General features: G+C 36.4%; 1 protein-coding gene, 1 long non-coding RNA gene and 1 pseudogene across 2 annotated transcripts; 1 reads left to right on the top strand and 2 right to left on the bottom strand.

Annotated features, from left to right (window-relative positions):
• The window catches only part of LOC108980279, a 144,952-nt pseudogene extending 141,166 nt beyond the window's left edge, over window positions 1-3,786 (bottom strand).
• Window positions 3,787-6,284: 2,498 nt separating this feature from the next.
• On the top strand, window positions 6,285-7,124 carry LOC108980275. The gene is made up of 2 exons (XR_001994358.1): window positions 6,285-6,598; window positions 7,015-7,124. It is a non-coding gene; the product is annotated as an uncharacterized LOC108980275 (long non-coding RNA).
• A 548-nt stretch (window positions 7,125-7,672) lies between these two features.
• Window positions 7,673-12,110, bottom strand: LOC108980271 (receptor kinase-like protein Xa21). The gene is made up of 2 exons (XM_018951131.2): window positions 9,119-12,110; window positions 7,673-8,146 (listed from the first exon to the last, which is right to left on the bottom strand). The coding sequence occupies exons 1-2, from the start codon at window positions 12,054-12,056 to the stop codon at window positions 7,806-7,808; spliced, it is 3,279 nt and encodes a 1,092-aa protein (XP_018806676.1). The 5' UTR covers window positions 12,057-12,110; the 3' UTR covers window positions 7,673-7,805.
• Window positions 12,111-14,661: the final 2,551 nt, after the last annotated feature.

Here is a 14,661-nt window from a genome sequence, read left to right as displayed (position 1 = left end):
GCATAGCTCCATGGCCTTTCTTAGTGCAAAGCACTCTGCTGTATCTGTCTACTCCACATTGCTTCTTAATCCACTATAAGCTGCTATAACTTCCCCCTTCTCATCTCTAATTATGACTCCTATCCCTATTTTCCTTTATTTGATATCGCAAGCTGCATCCCAGTTAGCTTTGAAACCATTTTCTCCTGGTGGTGTCCATTTCTCACTACAAGAAATACTGTATTTTCCCAGGAAGCAACTTCATGACAAAAAGCGGCTTTTTTGTGGGAAAAATCCTATTCCCACAAAATTTTGTTGTGGGAAGCTTGTGGCGTATAATTCACTTCAAAAAGTATTATAACCCACGAAAGATTTAATTCGTGACCAATACCTATGTTTTCCCACGACACATCTCACAGCAAGAGCCGATGAAGCTTGTCGCAAAAGCATGTCCATTTTCGTTTATGCTCGTGGGAATAGAAGCAATTATCACGAGAGGTATTGGTGGGTATTAGTATTACCCACTAGAACATTTGGTGGACATTTTGTGACATTTGTATTGTATTATCAGTGCTGAATTTATGTTGGGAAAAGTGCGGTTTTTGTGGCGATTCAGCCACTCGCCAGAAATGAAGCCTTCCAACAGTAATTAAAATTGATGACCAAACAATCTGTAGTTTTGTATCAGAACAGGGTTTGAAGACCACTTTGAAATGCTGGTTGAATCTATGGCCACTACATCTATAGGGCTTCGAGTATGCATTTTTCTGTGAGAGCTTTAGGAAGTCCCATAACGGTATCAGTTGTCCCCACCTGCCAAATATCAAACCAGAGCTTATGTCACAGGAATTGGAGGAAGGCAACAACTCCTAGCAAGTGACAAGAAAAATTATTTAATGTATTGTACCTTTCACATGTTATAATCGACTCAGGAAGAAATGCAAATCAGTTCAGCCCCCTTGATAGACCAAACAAAACCATAATATGGTCCAAATTAACAACAATGGTTAAGAGTTAACATGCCAATGCCTGATAGAGAGAGTGTGGCAGAAACTCTGTTTGTTAGAACACCAGAAATATAAAGCAGAATTTTAGAACTCATTGATGAAGCATAAGGAAGAAGGTTTTAACTGGGGATGTGGATCACTACCCAGGCGAGTTCTTTGGAGTGGCTCAAGTGTCAGAAATACTTGAATAGTCTGGGTGCCATGCACAATAGTGTGGTGCCTAAAACTAGCTCCTCCAAAGTGTGGGCATGTGTGTATGTGAGATACTTATAGAGAGAGAGAGACAGGAAGCTCTGCTGACCACTGCTTCCACAAAAGGCAATGTCATTGGATGTTCCAGCATCAAACCTCCAGCAACATTGAGTGTAAATCCCTCGTTGATCTGAAGGCAGCTTGTTCGTCAACAAAGAAGTCAAGGAAGAAGTTAATAAACAATATTTGTAAAGAAAGATTCCTGGCAAAAAATATCAAATAGCAAAGAGAATATGGATCTTAAGAATTTTACCAGGCTATCAATGACCTCATCTGGTATGTTATAAAAATAAACTATATCACCATGCAGAAAAATATTAATTTTCCAAAGCTAATTTACATGGTTACTTCTAAAGGGAAGTGAATAGACATGCTAAATTTAGATCTCCATATGCAAAACATTAACGGAATTTTTTACAATAACAAAAACCCAGGTGAATCCGACAGAAACTGAGTAAAGAAAAGGAGATATGAGGTAAAACAGCAGCAATAACCTTTTCATACGTAGATAAATACATTTTTAACATTTCCTGAGATTAGGTGGGCTTAAAATCGTGTAATATTCACTCATCAGGAAGAGCATATCCGACTAAAAGTGCCAGAAACCATTACCTCGGCTCTGTCCCATCCACCTTTTCTTTTTCCTGTCTTAAGATTGGTTACAAGAACAGATCCTACCACCTCTGCTTGACCATCAGAATATCCTGCAACCCACAGGGATGTGACCATCAAATCCAGCTCAACTTTTGAATGAGAAATGGTGAGAGTGAAGAGCATTAAGCAAACCTTGGATAAACTCCCGTGCTTCTTACTTGCTGGATGGTTTTTCTCTGATTATCCCTTCATACACCACCACCTCAAAATCAATTAGATGGAGCAGTAAGAAATAACCTTGAATGATCTCTACATGCCAAAAATACAGAAGCCAAAGAGGCTCTATAAATAGTAAGGGGCATCTTCATAAACATAAACGGCAAATGATGTATATGTTGTGAGGAACGAGATGATTATGCCAGCCATAAACCCAGCAGGTTGTGTGTAGATTAGATATGAAAAAATATGTTCAAAAGAAGTGTCAATCTTGCATGGGATCGAGGAAAAATCCATTGCCTGGATTATTATAGATTCTTGTAACTTGGACGCCTTTTCTCGATGGTTTTAGAGAAGATTGTCCACCAGATAAACTTTATAAGGTGATTATAACCCCTTAAAGTTTTAATTGTTTTTGAAAAACAATGGGCAGTTAGAAGTAGGATTTATGATTAAAACTTATCAAGAAGATTATTGATGAAAAACCAATAAAATTTGGCAATTTAGACAAACTGCATGAACAAGACAGGGAGAATCGGCTCGGAACATATCTTTTTCCCATACTCATCTTACAGAGCCATCTCATATAATACGTGTGGTATCAAGTAATTTATAAAGCATGCTCAGCGCAAGTTCAACTGCATTGCAACTCAAGTATGTAGGTATCAAAAGACCTGGTCCCCATTCGGCTCTTAAAAGGATATAGATTCATCAATTACTACAGCTGTCACTTATGGGCAATCAAGGCACAGAAAAATAAGAAAACCAGTTGTTCAGGTATTACCTGAGAGAAAGTAGAAGGATCTAGTTTATGCTAAAATCAGTTAAATTATCAAAAAGGTAGTAACTAAAGGGGAATCAAGGCATACGGTATCTGCAGTTATCAACAATGTTGAATGAGCGTCCACCTCAAATTGAGCGGTACTTTTGAGCCTGGATACAATGGCATCTACCTAAGAAGAAAATCATCATACAAGTATATAACACAAATAATGTACCCAAAATCACAGAAAGATGGGGAACAAATGACGTTACCATGATAATTTATGGGGGCTGAAAACTTTAATATATGTAAACGAAATTACAGGGAAAGGAGTTCAAATTATACAACCACAGGGTAACTACACACAGATGCATACAATTAACATTGAGCTCCAATTCCTAGAGGTTCAACAGCTAGAGAGAGCTAACAATTAAATATACCTTCGCTTCAGCTAGAGCCATTACCAAATCCGCTGGCTTTTCCCTCCTAAGAACTTTCTCATCTATGTCTGCACTCTAATTCACAAGACCGGTTAATCTTGTGAAGCTCTGTTAAATCAACTCAATTTATCGATTACTTAACTGAATGGAAGGAATAATAAATTAATAGACAGGATCAAAACATAGGAAACTGCTTTGTAACCATGCTCAAGTTTACAATATATGGAAGAATAAATTTATTCAGTTCATTAAATATTCTAACAGGCTCCATCCCAGATAAAGAAAGATTTTTTTCACTAATATTATTATAGATTGATATAATTCAAAGTGTATTATCAATCTATAATAAATATGACCATACCATTATAGTGAACTCATATCCCATCTCCGTTAAAATTTGTCGGCGAGCCATCGACGATGAACCCAAAATTATCTTCTTTTATCTTCTTTCTTTCACGCTCCTCTCGTAGATGAGGATTTGAGTACTCCAAGACTTGGCCGTAGAAACTAGAGAAGAGGGAAGGAGCTTTCCTCTTTCTTTTGTCCTAGTAGTTTGTACACTTGTCAATTAAACGTAACAAGAAAGAATGTTTCTATATAAATATTGGGCTTGGGCCTTGAATTGGGCCTTACCTGTGTCGGGGCGATATGGACAATTCTCAAAATGAAGGAAAAAAGTAATTTATTTGAGAAAAAGAAAGAGATCCCCAATTGAGTTTTAAAAAACAGGAAAAAAAAAAAAACTGCCAACACGTTGTGTAAAAGAAATTGGCATTGTCTCATGCCGGTAGCAGCATTCTAATGAAGAAGATCCTAAAACAATGCCATATATTTCCTGAATGTTTTATACGTTCAGTGCACAGTAGCTGCACAAAAATGGCGTTTTTGTCTCTCCAAAATCAAAAGAATCCAGAGGCAGACATCGCCAAAATCAAACAATCCCTTCAGAGTTTAAGCCCTTCCAGTCCTACAGTTAGAGCACCGGTCAAGTCAAAAATATGGTTCACTTTTTTTGCTAAATCTGCTGCATTGGATTAGCTAAAGCCACTACTCATGTGAGACTATGAGCTAAGGAGGACGGCTGATTTTGTTGCGCCATGTACTTTTGAGTATGACTATTCATTTCCTCTCGATTCTTAAGGTGTCGTCGGTTACTACTCAACAGATAAATTCCATTTTATCTAGTTTCTTTTGGGGAGATGTCAATGGTATTCACAGGATGAAATGGAGAGCTTGGCCGAAACTGTGTAAACCGATGAAAGAGGGAGGTTTGGGGCTGAGGGACCTCTTTGAAATTCAACGCTCGTTGCATATGACGTTTGCTTGGAGAATTATGCTGATGAAAATTTTGTGGATTCATTTCTTCCGTGCTAAATATTTGAAGTCCAAACATCTTGTTCTAGCCTCTTCAAATTCATCGAGATCTAGATTTTGGAAATCAATTCTATCGGTTTTACCTGAAGTCATGGAGAACATGCACGTTTTGGTGAGAGGTGGAAATGCATCGTTTTGGTTTGATAGATGGCTTCCCTCAGGTCCTCTTTCAGTTCAAGTGGATGACATTCAAAATAATTTGTTGCAAATAAAAGATTGTTGGTCCAACAATACATGGGATTATGATCGGTTGGTGGATATGGGGGGAGCAGAAATGACAGCTGAGATTGTTCAAAATATTTCGATGGGAAAAGCAGGGTCAGATGTTTTTATTTGGAAACCTTCCATGGATGGTGCCTTCTCTTTGGCTAGTGCTTGGGAAGTGGTTCGGCTGAGAGGGGAACCATTACAATGGCATGAGTGGATAAGGAATAAATTGCTTTCGAAAAAAGTGTCTTTGTGTGTTTGTAAAGCTAGATTTCGAGCTCTAGTGGTGGATGACAGGGTGCAAAGCAGGGGTGTTTCAATGGAGTCGTGCTGTGATTGTTGCACTGCTAATAACCTAGAAACCATTGACCATGTATTGAGTGGGGGTGAGTTTGCACTCCGTGTATGGGAAAAAGCCAGTTCCGAACTGGGAATTCCTTACTTGCGTTTGACATCCTGGTGGGCGAGAATGTCGGCTTGAAAAGAGGTCCACTTTCAGAGGAACGTTGATTGGTCTAATCCCTTGTTTGATAACTTGGAGGTTATGGACAAGAAGGTGCAGGGTGCATATGGAAGGGGTGCATGATTCAGTTGAGAATGTTTGGTGGTTGGTGAAATACTGGACTCATATGATTGCAGGTGACCTTACGACATCAGGTCCTCTGTCCTCGCATGATGGGCAAATCCTTTGCAACCTGAGTGTGCCTCAACTAGTCCAAATGTTCCGTCGACATCGTTTGGTTGCTTGGAAGAGACCCCCTGCTAGCTGGGTCAAATTAAATTGTTATGGGAGTTGTCGTGAGAACTCGGGGAGCAGCATAGGTGGGGGAGTGATACAAGATAATTTAGACAGGGTCCTGGCTTTCTTCGCTCATTTTTGTTTTGGTACCAATAATGAAGTTGAGTTAAGAGCCATTTGAGAAGGTGTAGTTTTGTGTAAAACACTTAATTTTTTCAATGTGATCATTGAGATGACTCTAAATTACTAGTGGATTGGCTCATCCAGGGCCGATGTTCGATATGGTATTTGTGGGATTTTTGGGATGACTTACTCAAAGAGCTACATGGTGTTAATTACATGGTGGGTCATCAGTTTCAAGAAGGGAACCAAGCGGCGGATTTTCTTGTAAGACAAGGTGAGGAAGGGAGGTCCATTTGTTATGTAGGTGATAGGATTTGCCAAGATTATTGAGGGGGATTGTTCGGATTGATAAGGCGGGACTGAATAGTTTTAGGCCATAAATCTCTAGTGGTTTTTTAATGTTGATGGTTTTGTTTTAGGCTATTGGTTTGTTATGTAATATTGGTTTTCCTCCACTTTAAGCTACGGCTCTTAATACATTGAGGGAATTTTTCCCTATTTAAAAAAAAAAAATAGAAGTAGAAGTTATATTTGACGAGTTAATGTTCATCAACCAAAACCGTATTTTATTGCAAAATATTATCCAAAAACTCTTTCCGTCGAAATATCTCTTTCTTTGGCCCAAGCTACTCTGTTTCTTCCCCCTTTTCTCTTTGTCACGCTAAGCTTCCCTCTTCACCATTTTGTCTCCAATCCGGTGTCCAGAAATGTGTGCTTCCGTTTCCTTGCTGGTTCCCGTGTTCTGTTGGTTTCCTCTTGTCTCCGTGTGCTTCTTGTTTTTCATACTCGCCTCTCTTGAACACATCCACAACACAAATCAAAAATTTCCGGCTTAAAGTCTTGTACCTTGCTATCCAGACACCCAGGGAGTCCGGCCATGAACACGTTTACTGAACCTAGCCCTGTGAGTGTGTATTTCTAAATTTGGTCATTTGGATTTCTTTAAATACTTCTAAAAATTTAGAGTTTGAAGTAAGATCTTGAATCCATGGAGAATGAGTAACAATGATTGTTTGAATAGAAGTTAAAAATGCAGTTCCTAGCTTAAGATATAAACATGTGAGATGTCAACCCTATTGTGCTGCAAGGTACTCTTTATATATCAGAATAGAGTAAAGAGCTGGAAATTTTCTTGGTTTTTCCTCAAAACATACTGGAGCCTGATATAAGTTGTAATCATGTTGATTTATTTTATATTGCAGAACATAGGGTAGAAAAGAATTAATCCAAGAAAAAAAATATATAGTTTGGAAAAGAATACGATAAGTCATTTTTTAGCCACTATTTTGCTACTACTGATTATTCGGTATTCTTTCTTAGGGATGAAGGCCGAGGCGCTTTGTTTTGCACCTTCATGGTTTTTGTTATAAATGTTTTCAAAAATATTATTATTGAAAAATAATTTTATATTATCATTTTGGTTAATCCAACTTGGGGTTATATCTTGAAGAGTTTTAGTTTTGTGTAAAATGTGTACTTTTAGCTAAATCTTAGTGATGATTTTGATGAACCAATGCCAATGCTCTTAAGGTAGATGGATTTTGTTAGTGTGGGTGTGGATGCATTAGATTTTGACAAATTGAGAATCTCATCTCTGCGTATATGCTGGATGCACATATATCTTCTTAGCCAAACAGGATCTGGAATAGGTAATGGTTCTACCTTTTTCTCTGCAAATTGTGCATATAACAACACAATCCCTAACAATCTCCCAATAAAAGAACTTTGACAGACTTTGATTCTTTGAATAAAAGGACCATTTCTCATTCTTCTCAAGTCGGTCTTCTCTGTCTCTATTTTTTGCTCTGTCACTTGGACATAAGAAATTGATCAATAGTCAATATTCTCATTCAATTTGGTTGTGAAACAAAAGAATGTTGGTTGTACATACACCTTTTGGCCGGGATTTACGTAGGGTAATAAAGGAAATGAGCTCAATGAAAAGTGTAAGGAGATGGAAGAAGAGTAGAGTCTCAAGCCATTACTTTAAGCATAAATGTTGATAGAAACATGTTACATACATACCACTCATAATTACTTCATTAGATTAAAAAGACATAAACATGCGAAACAAATTAAGGTCAAGTATGTCTAGTGACCTTATTCCTGTTCTAAAAGAAAGTCGACTTGATTTTATTAAGCTTGACAAACACGTCTTTGATATCCATTCTTGTATCTGGTAATTCTTCAGAACACCTCAAGCCTAAGTCCAAGATTGACAAAAGAATATTTTGCAAGGCAATGGTGTCTCTTCCATCTTCTATTCTTAGTAAACCTTCATCCACAACTTCCATCATTCTATCAGGAATGGATGCATTTACCAACTGCCTCAAAGTAAAGTCTCCAACGAACATGTCGTCGGTGGGTTTCTTCCTCGTGATCATCTCCAACAATGTTATGCCATAGCTGTAGACATCTGTTTTGATGGATACCTTCCCTTCAAATCCATATTCTAAAAATACTCACAAATTGTCAAGAAGGCATTTAAGTTAGCAGCTTGTGTCTTAATAAAATGACGTAATTAATTAATAATTCACATGTGCCATCCAAAAACAAAGATAGTATTTTTAAATAGTGGGATTAGACCAATTAATTGTTTACATCAATAATATTTCCCTAATTGTTTCCCCTTCTACTATAGATAGTATTTTGTAGTCTTTGTGATATATATTTTAATATATTATCCTAAAAAGAGAATCGTAAATGCATCTACAATCCTAAAATTGAAACTCGATCATCATTACTATATGATGCATATAACACAATTTACTTTGGTACCGTTTGAGTTTGCAAATGTTTTATGACATGCATCTTAAATTTCTTGTAAGATTTCTATTCTCCAGTGGATTTATAAGCAGTGATTGAGCACCTACAATAGTTTTCTATTTTTCCTTTTAAAAAGAAAATTCTTCAAAATAACCAAAATCCGTGTTCATTATTTTACTTGCTTTCGTAGATCTTGGTTTAATATTTATGGTTTCTTTGATACTCTGATGTTCTATATTTTTAAATTCACTGTTCTTTTATTAAAAGGGAATTATGGTCAAACAGTCTCTGTGATATGGGATACTTAGATTTATCGCCTTGGTATTTGTTTATTAGAAATAGGGAACACATAACTTAAGCACCCCACATGGGTTTATTTCTAAAAAAAATTGCACATAGGGCTAAACCTGAATTCTTCATAGCATACTCGGTGGTGTTTGACCAAAACTACCTTATGAAAACATATATTGTTAGATTTGTTGGACTCAAGTCGTATGAATTTGTTAGGTTCCTATTCGTATGAGCTTATGGACTATAAGACTAGCTAAGATGAGGAAAGTTGTCACGCATGTTGTTACAAAAAAATTGTAAGATTAGCAAACTATTATTTAGCCTTTTGATAATTAAACAATTAGGGTAAACTCGTGTACGTACGTACCTGGTGCAATGTAGCCAATGGTACCAAGAGTTTTGGTGTGTGTTGCGTCTTTATTTTTGACTAAAATCTTTGCAATGCCAAAATCGCTCACATGTGCAATCATGAACTCATCCAAAAGGATATTTGTAGGCTTCAAATCACAATGCAATATAGATTCTGATTGACCGTGGTGGAGATAGTCTAAGGCTGACGCAACATCAACCAAAATATTTATTCTCTGTAGAAGATCCAAGCAGTAGTTATGAGAGTATAACCATTTTTCAAGGTTGCCGTTCGACATGTATTCCAGCACCAATGCTCTAAACTCGGGATTAGTGCATGTAGTTATGACTTTAATAAGATTTCTATGTCGAATTGTACGTAACACCTTGCATTCTGCATCAAAACTTTTGAAAGCACCCGACAATTGCAAACTTAAAACTTTTATTGCAACAATTGTCCTGTCAAAAAGTATTCCTTTGTACACAGAGCCAAAACCTCCAACTCCAAGCAAGTTGCTTTCACAAAAGTTGTTTGTCCCTTGGCAAAGCTCTTGATATGATATCATTCTATGTTCCAATGCAGGCAATGCATTAAGTGAAGTCGGTATGTTACTTTTCTGAAGCCTTCTTAGCAAATAAACCAGCATTATCAAGGTTATGATTGTCGCAATCACAGGAAGAATACATTTGATCAAAATACTTTTCATCTTTGATTGTTGGTATGTAGGAATCGTTGGACAAGGTGGAACTCCAAAAATTTGATTCCCACAAAGTGCACTATTTTCTGAAAATGATTCTGCCGTGAAATTTACAAAAGGACCAACAGACGGAATCTCTCCTACTAGCTTGTTGAAAGATAAATTCAAGTATTTGAGAAATGGAAGTACCTCAAGGGATTTAGGAATTGCACCAGAAAGATTGTTGTAAGAAAGATCTAAGAGATCTAACCCTTTTAAGTTACCAAAAGATTGCGGAATGCCTCCTTGAAAGGAGTTGTTTGAAAAGTCAAGATACCTCAGGCTTTCAAATGCTCCAATGATGCTTGGAATTTCTCCGGAAATTTCATTTCTTGACAAATTCAAATATTCGAGAGTGTCCAATTTTCTCATGTTTGAAGACAAATGTTCACCAAGGGTATTCGATGACAGATCCAAGAACAATAGATTTTCGAGGCTCCATATATTTAATGGTATTGATGATTCGAGTCTATTAGAACTCAAGTTTAGCTGTACTAGTAGACTGAGGTTTGAAATGCAATTTGGGATGACTCCAGAGATTTTGTTGATTGAGAGATCCAGCTCTCCCAAATTTCTTAATTGGCATATCTCTTGTGGAATCAATCCTTCAATCCTGTTATTGTAAAGATGCAATCTTTGTAATCTTTCTAATCCACCAAATGTGAAAGGGATATTCCCAGTAAGATTGTTATCTCTCAAATCAAGCCAGATTAAGCCTTTCAAAAAACCCATTCCCATGGGAATATGACCCCTTATTTGACAATTGTTTGCAAGAAAGATTTGAAAGGAAGTCGAAAAGTTTTGAATGGAGTCTGGAATTTTTATATCCAATGGATTGTAGCCTACATCTAAATATCTAAAAGATCTACAATTGGATAAAGATGAAATGAAATTGGTCTCTTGATCTGTAGCCTCAAGGCCTATTAGCTGATTTGCATTCAAAAAAAGTTGTTGGAGGTACTTCAAGTTTCCAAGACTTTTGGGAATTGGTCCGGAGAATAAGTTTATAGAAAAGTCTACTGTGATGAGCTTGGAACAATTCGAAAGATAGGATGGAATATGACCACTGAGTTTGTTTTTAGCAAGTGCGAGTATTTCAAGATTAGGGCAAGATTGCCCTGAATCTAGTGATGGAAGATATCCAGATAGGGAATTTGCCTGGAAGGAGATAAGTTTTAAAGAAGAGAGGTTGAAGACTTTTTGAGGTACTACCCCTTTGAAGTTATTCGCTCCCAAATACAAAGTAGTTAACTTCTGAAGTTGCCACAAATCAGTCGGAATGCTTCCTTGGATGTGGTTATGCTCAATTCCGAATTCTTGCAACCTCGACAAATTACATATGGTAGAAGGTATGATACCAGTGAAACTGTTACTTCCAAGATATAGGATTTCAAGCTTTGCAGGTAAATTGCCAATTAGAGCTTTTGAAATACTCCCATCAAATGTATTGGATGACAAAGATAAAATTGAAAGCTCCCCACAATTATTAAATTGCGAATGAAGTTGACCGCCAAATTTGTTATACGAGAAATGAAGTCCTCTAAGATTGGGACAGTGGCTACAAAGATTATTCGGAAGAGCTCCCAAGATGTAATTAGATGTAACAGAAAATATGTTTAGAGAAGATATGTTGAAGATGACTAAAGGAAGTGGACCAGTGAGACTATTGTGCCCCAAATTCAAGAACTCTAAAGTTGACAAATTGCTGAGGGACGATGGAATTACACCAATAAGACGGTTCGTATCAAAACTTACCACGCGAAGCTTTCTACAATTATGAATAGTAGGAGGGATGCTTCCTTCCAATTGGTTGAAATACAACAAGAGTATTCTCAAGCGAGGCAGACAACTGATCTCATGCGGAATAAAACCAAAGAAGCTGTTGTTAGAAAGATCAAGTGAGACTAGGAATGAGAGGTTACCAATATGAGGAGAAATTGTGCCATGGAGACCCATGTTGGAAAGGTCCAAAGCAGTGACTCTTTGCCTACGTCGACTGCAGGAGACCCCAATCCAATTGCAGATCGAGTTTGGTGCGGTGGACCAGTTAGTGGCCAAGAGGGTTTCATTTGGACTAGAACTGATTCGAGATTGAAAGGCAATGAGAGCAGATTGGTCAGTAAAATTGCTAAAAGATTGGATCAATTGAAACATGCATGAGTACTGCACAAACAGAAAACCCAATAGCATTAGAGGAAACAGATTTCCTATGAGCACCATGAGTGCAGGAGATAGAACGAGGAGAATGTTTATGAAGAAGCGTGAAATGATGACAGTAGTGAAGATGAAAACAGGCCGGTGTTAAGCTACTAATAGTCTAATACAAGGGAAGTGAAGTCAATCATTGCTCATGAAGTCAATATGGGTGGCTATTAGCAGTCATCTGTCGTTAAATTAAGATTAGGTTGGCCCGTCAATGTCGTTATTTAATCATTTCTTTTAAGGGAAATGCTTATTGAACCGATAGTTTACCAATGGTTTGACCGATGATTTTGTTTTTAATTTTGTTTTTAGATTTTTTTTTTAATTTTTTTATTTTTTTTTTTTACTTAATAATTAAGAAAGTAAATATTATTTAATTTAGATATTTTTTATAAAAAAAAGTATTTAAAAATGCAAAAAAAAAATACTTCAAAGAAATGGGAAAAAAAAAAAAAAACTTTGAAAATACACTGCATCGGTTCACCATCGATTGGGACCATCGGTCCCAGTAGAACCATCCTTCTTTTAAACTACGAAACTAACTTTTCCAAAATATTAAAAATTCGACAGTGTTAGGTGAGTTTGGTTCTTAATTCATCTCAATTTATTATTATAATTTTTTCAAATCTCAATATAAAATATAATACATAATTCAACTTTTTCAAATTCTAAAATAATAATAATATTAAAAAATAATATTCTAATAATATTTTATCATTTCAAATTAACTCAACTCAGTTCAACATCTAAACAACATTTTAAATGAATTAAATTTATCCGTATTTATTTTTCATTTTTGTGGACTCATAAAAAATAAAATTTGTTAATTTAGAGATAAGCTTGTACACTAGAAACAAATGAAATGAAAGCAGCAAACAACTGCCCCGATGTTGCCATTTCGGTGGTTTCTTCCCTTAGAACAGGTCAAGGCAACAATTATCATAATTGATTAATGACAGGATTTCGAAAGGCGTTTTTCTTTTTTCTGCCATTCTTTGGATTTGAGTTTTTTTAAAGTACAATTCTTTTTATAATTATGTTTTAAATTAAGAATATTTATGTAAAGTGATGTTAATTTTATAAAAATATTCTTAATTTAAAATATAATTATATAAAAATTTATAAAAATAATTATATTTCTATCATTTTTCTATTTGAAAACGAAATTTTCGAAATGGGGTCATGAGTCCAGTGTTTTCTCCACTAGAAAAAAGTGAAATCAACAATTGCATGTCATAATTAACGAGCAGCGAAAAGGTGTCACTACAACAGAATGTGTATTTTGTGACAGAGGAAACTGTCACAAAAAAATGGCAAACCGTCACTAAACATATTTGGTGACGGTTTGAAACCGTCACCATGACCGTCACGTAAAGAAAACATTTGGTGACGGTTTACTGTTCAACCGTCACAAAAAATATTTTTAGTGACGGTTGGAAGTGTTCCGTTCGGTACAACGTTCGAACGTTCCTTTTTTGTGACGGTTATGAACTGTCACAGAAAATCACGTTCGGACGTACAATTAAACGTTCGGACGTTATACCCGACCCGATTGGCGTTCGAATGAGAGAAGTTGACGTTTGTTGTATATCGTTCGAACGTATCATATTTACGTTCGCATGTTAATGCGTCCGAACGTTAATTACAATAAACGTTCGAATATTTGTTCGAACGTAAACGTAAATGTTCAAACGTAGCGCGTTTAATGTTCGGACGTTATTTCGAATGTAAACGAAGGAGCGTCCGAATGCAAGTTCTTTGGTCGAACGTTAGTCGGTTTAACGTTCGAACGATTCAATTGTATTTACGTTCGAACGTTTGGTACAGTGTGAACCAACGTTCGAACGATTTTTATTTACATTCGAACGTACAGATCAGAAATACTAATTTCATAAAATTTAAAAACAAAATACCAATAGTATCATATTACATACCCAATTAAGAAGTAACAATGTCTTATAAAAGTACAAAATTAGATATTAAAACTAGTCAGAAATATTGATAAAATTTATTTCTTCTTTTTCCCTCGCCCACGGGGATTCTGTTGCAACGACATAACACGCTCCATTTGCACCATCATCTCTCGTTGCACTTGCTCTTGCACTTCACTGCGTATTCTTTCCTCCTGGTCTCTCTGTTGGTCCTGCAAACGCGTCTCTAAATGAGACTGTCGTTCTAAGAGAGACTCTAACTCTTGCTGTCTCGACCTCATATACTCATTCTCACGCCGTGCAGCTTCTAAATCTGCTGTAAGATTATTAATTTGTGAAGCCGATGAGGTTGAGGAGGATGAACATTTATGCTTGATAGATCGTCCCAAACCTCTTGCCATACTAGACTGCGGCCCGAGCACTTGGGTGAATATGTCTATGTCACTAGGAGAGGATTCCGCAGAAGTCGACTGCATCTCCAACATTTTGTTCTGCAATTTAAAAGGTAATGATCGTAAATAATTAGTAACGTATTAAAAGAAATAGAAATAAGAAATAAACTATTAAAATGTTCTATAAAAAATTTATTTAACAAAATTAACACTGCTTACATAATTATCTGCAGCGACAGGATCCATCCACTCACTATGCTCATTAGTGTGAGCAGCAGCATAGACATGAACGAGGGAAAA

This window comes from Juglans regia, chromosome 7, assembly GCF_001411555.2.
Source record: "Juglans regia cultivar Chandler chromosome 7, Walnut 2.0, whole genome shotgun sequence".
NCBI classification, from domain to species: Eukaryota; Viridiplantae; Streptophyta; class Magnoliopsida; order Fagales; family Juglandaceae; genus Juglans; species Juglans regia.
This window is presented reverse-complemented; position numbering and strand designations above follow the sequence as displayed.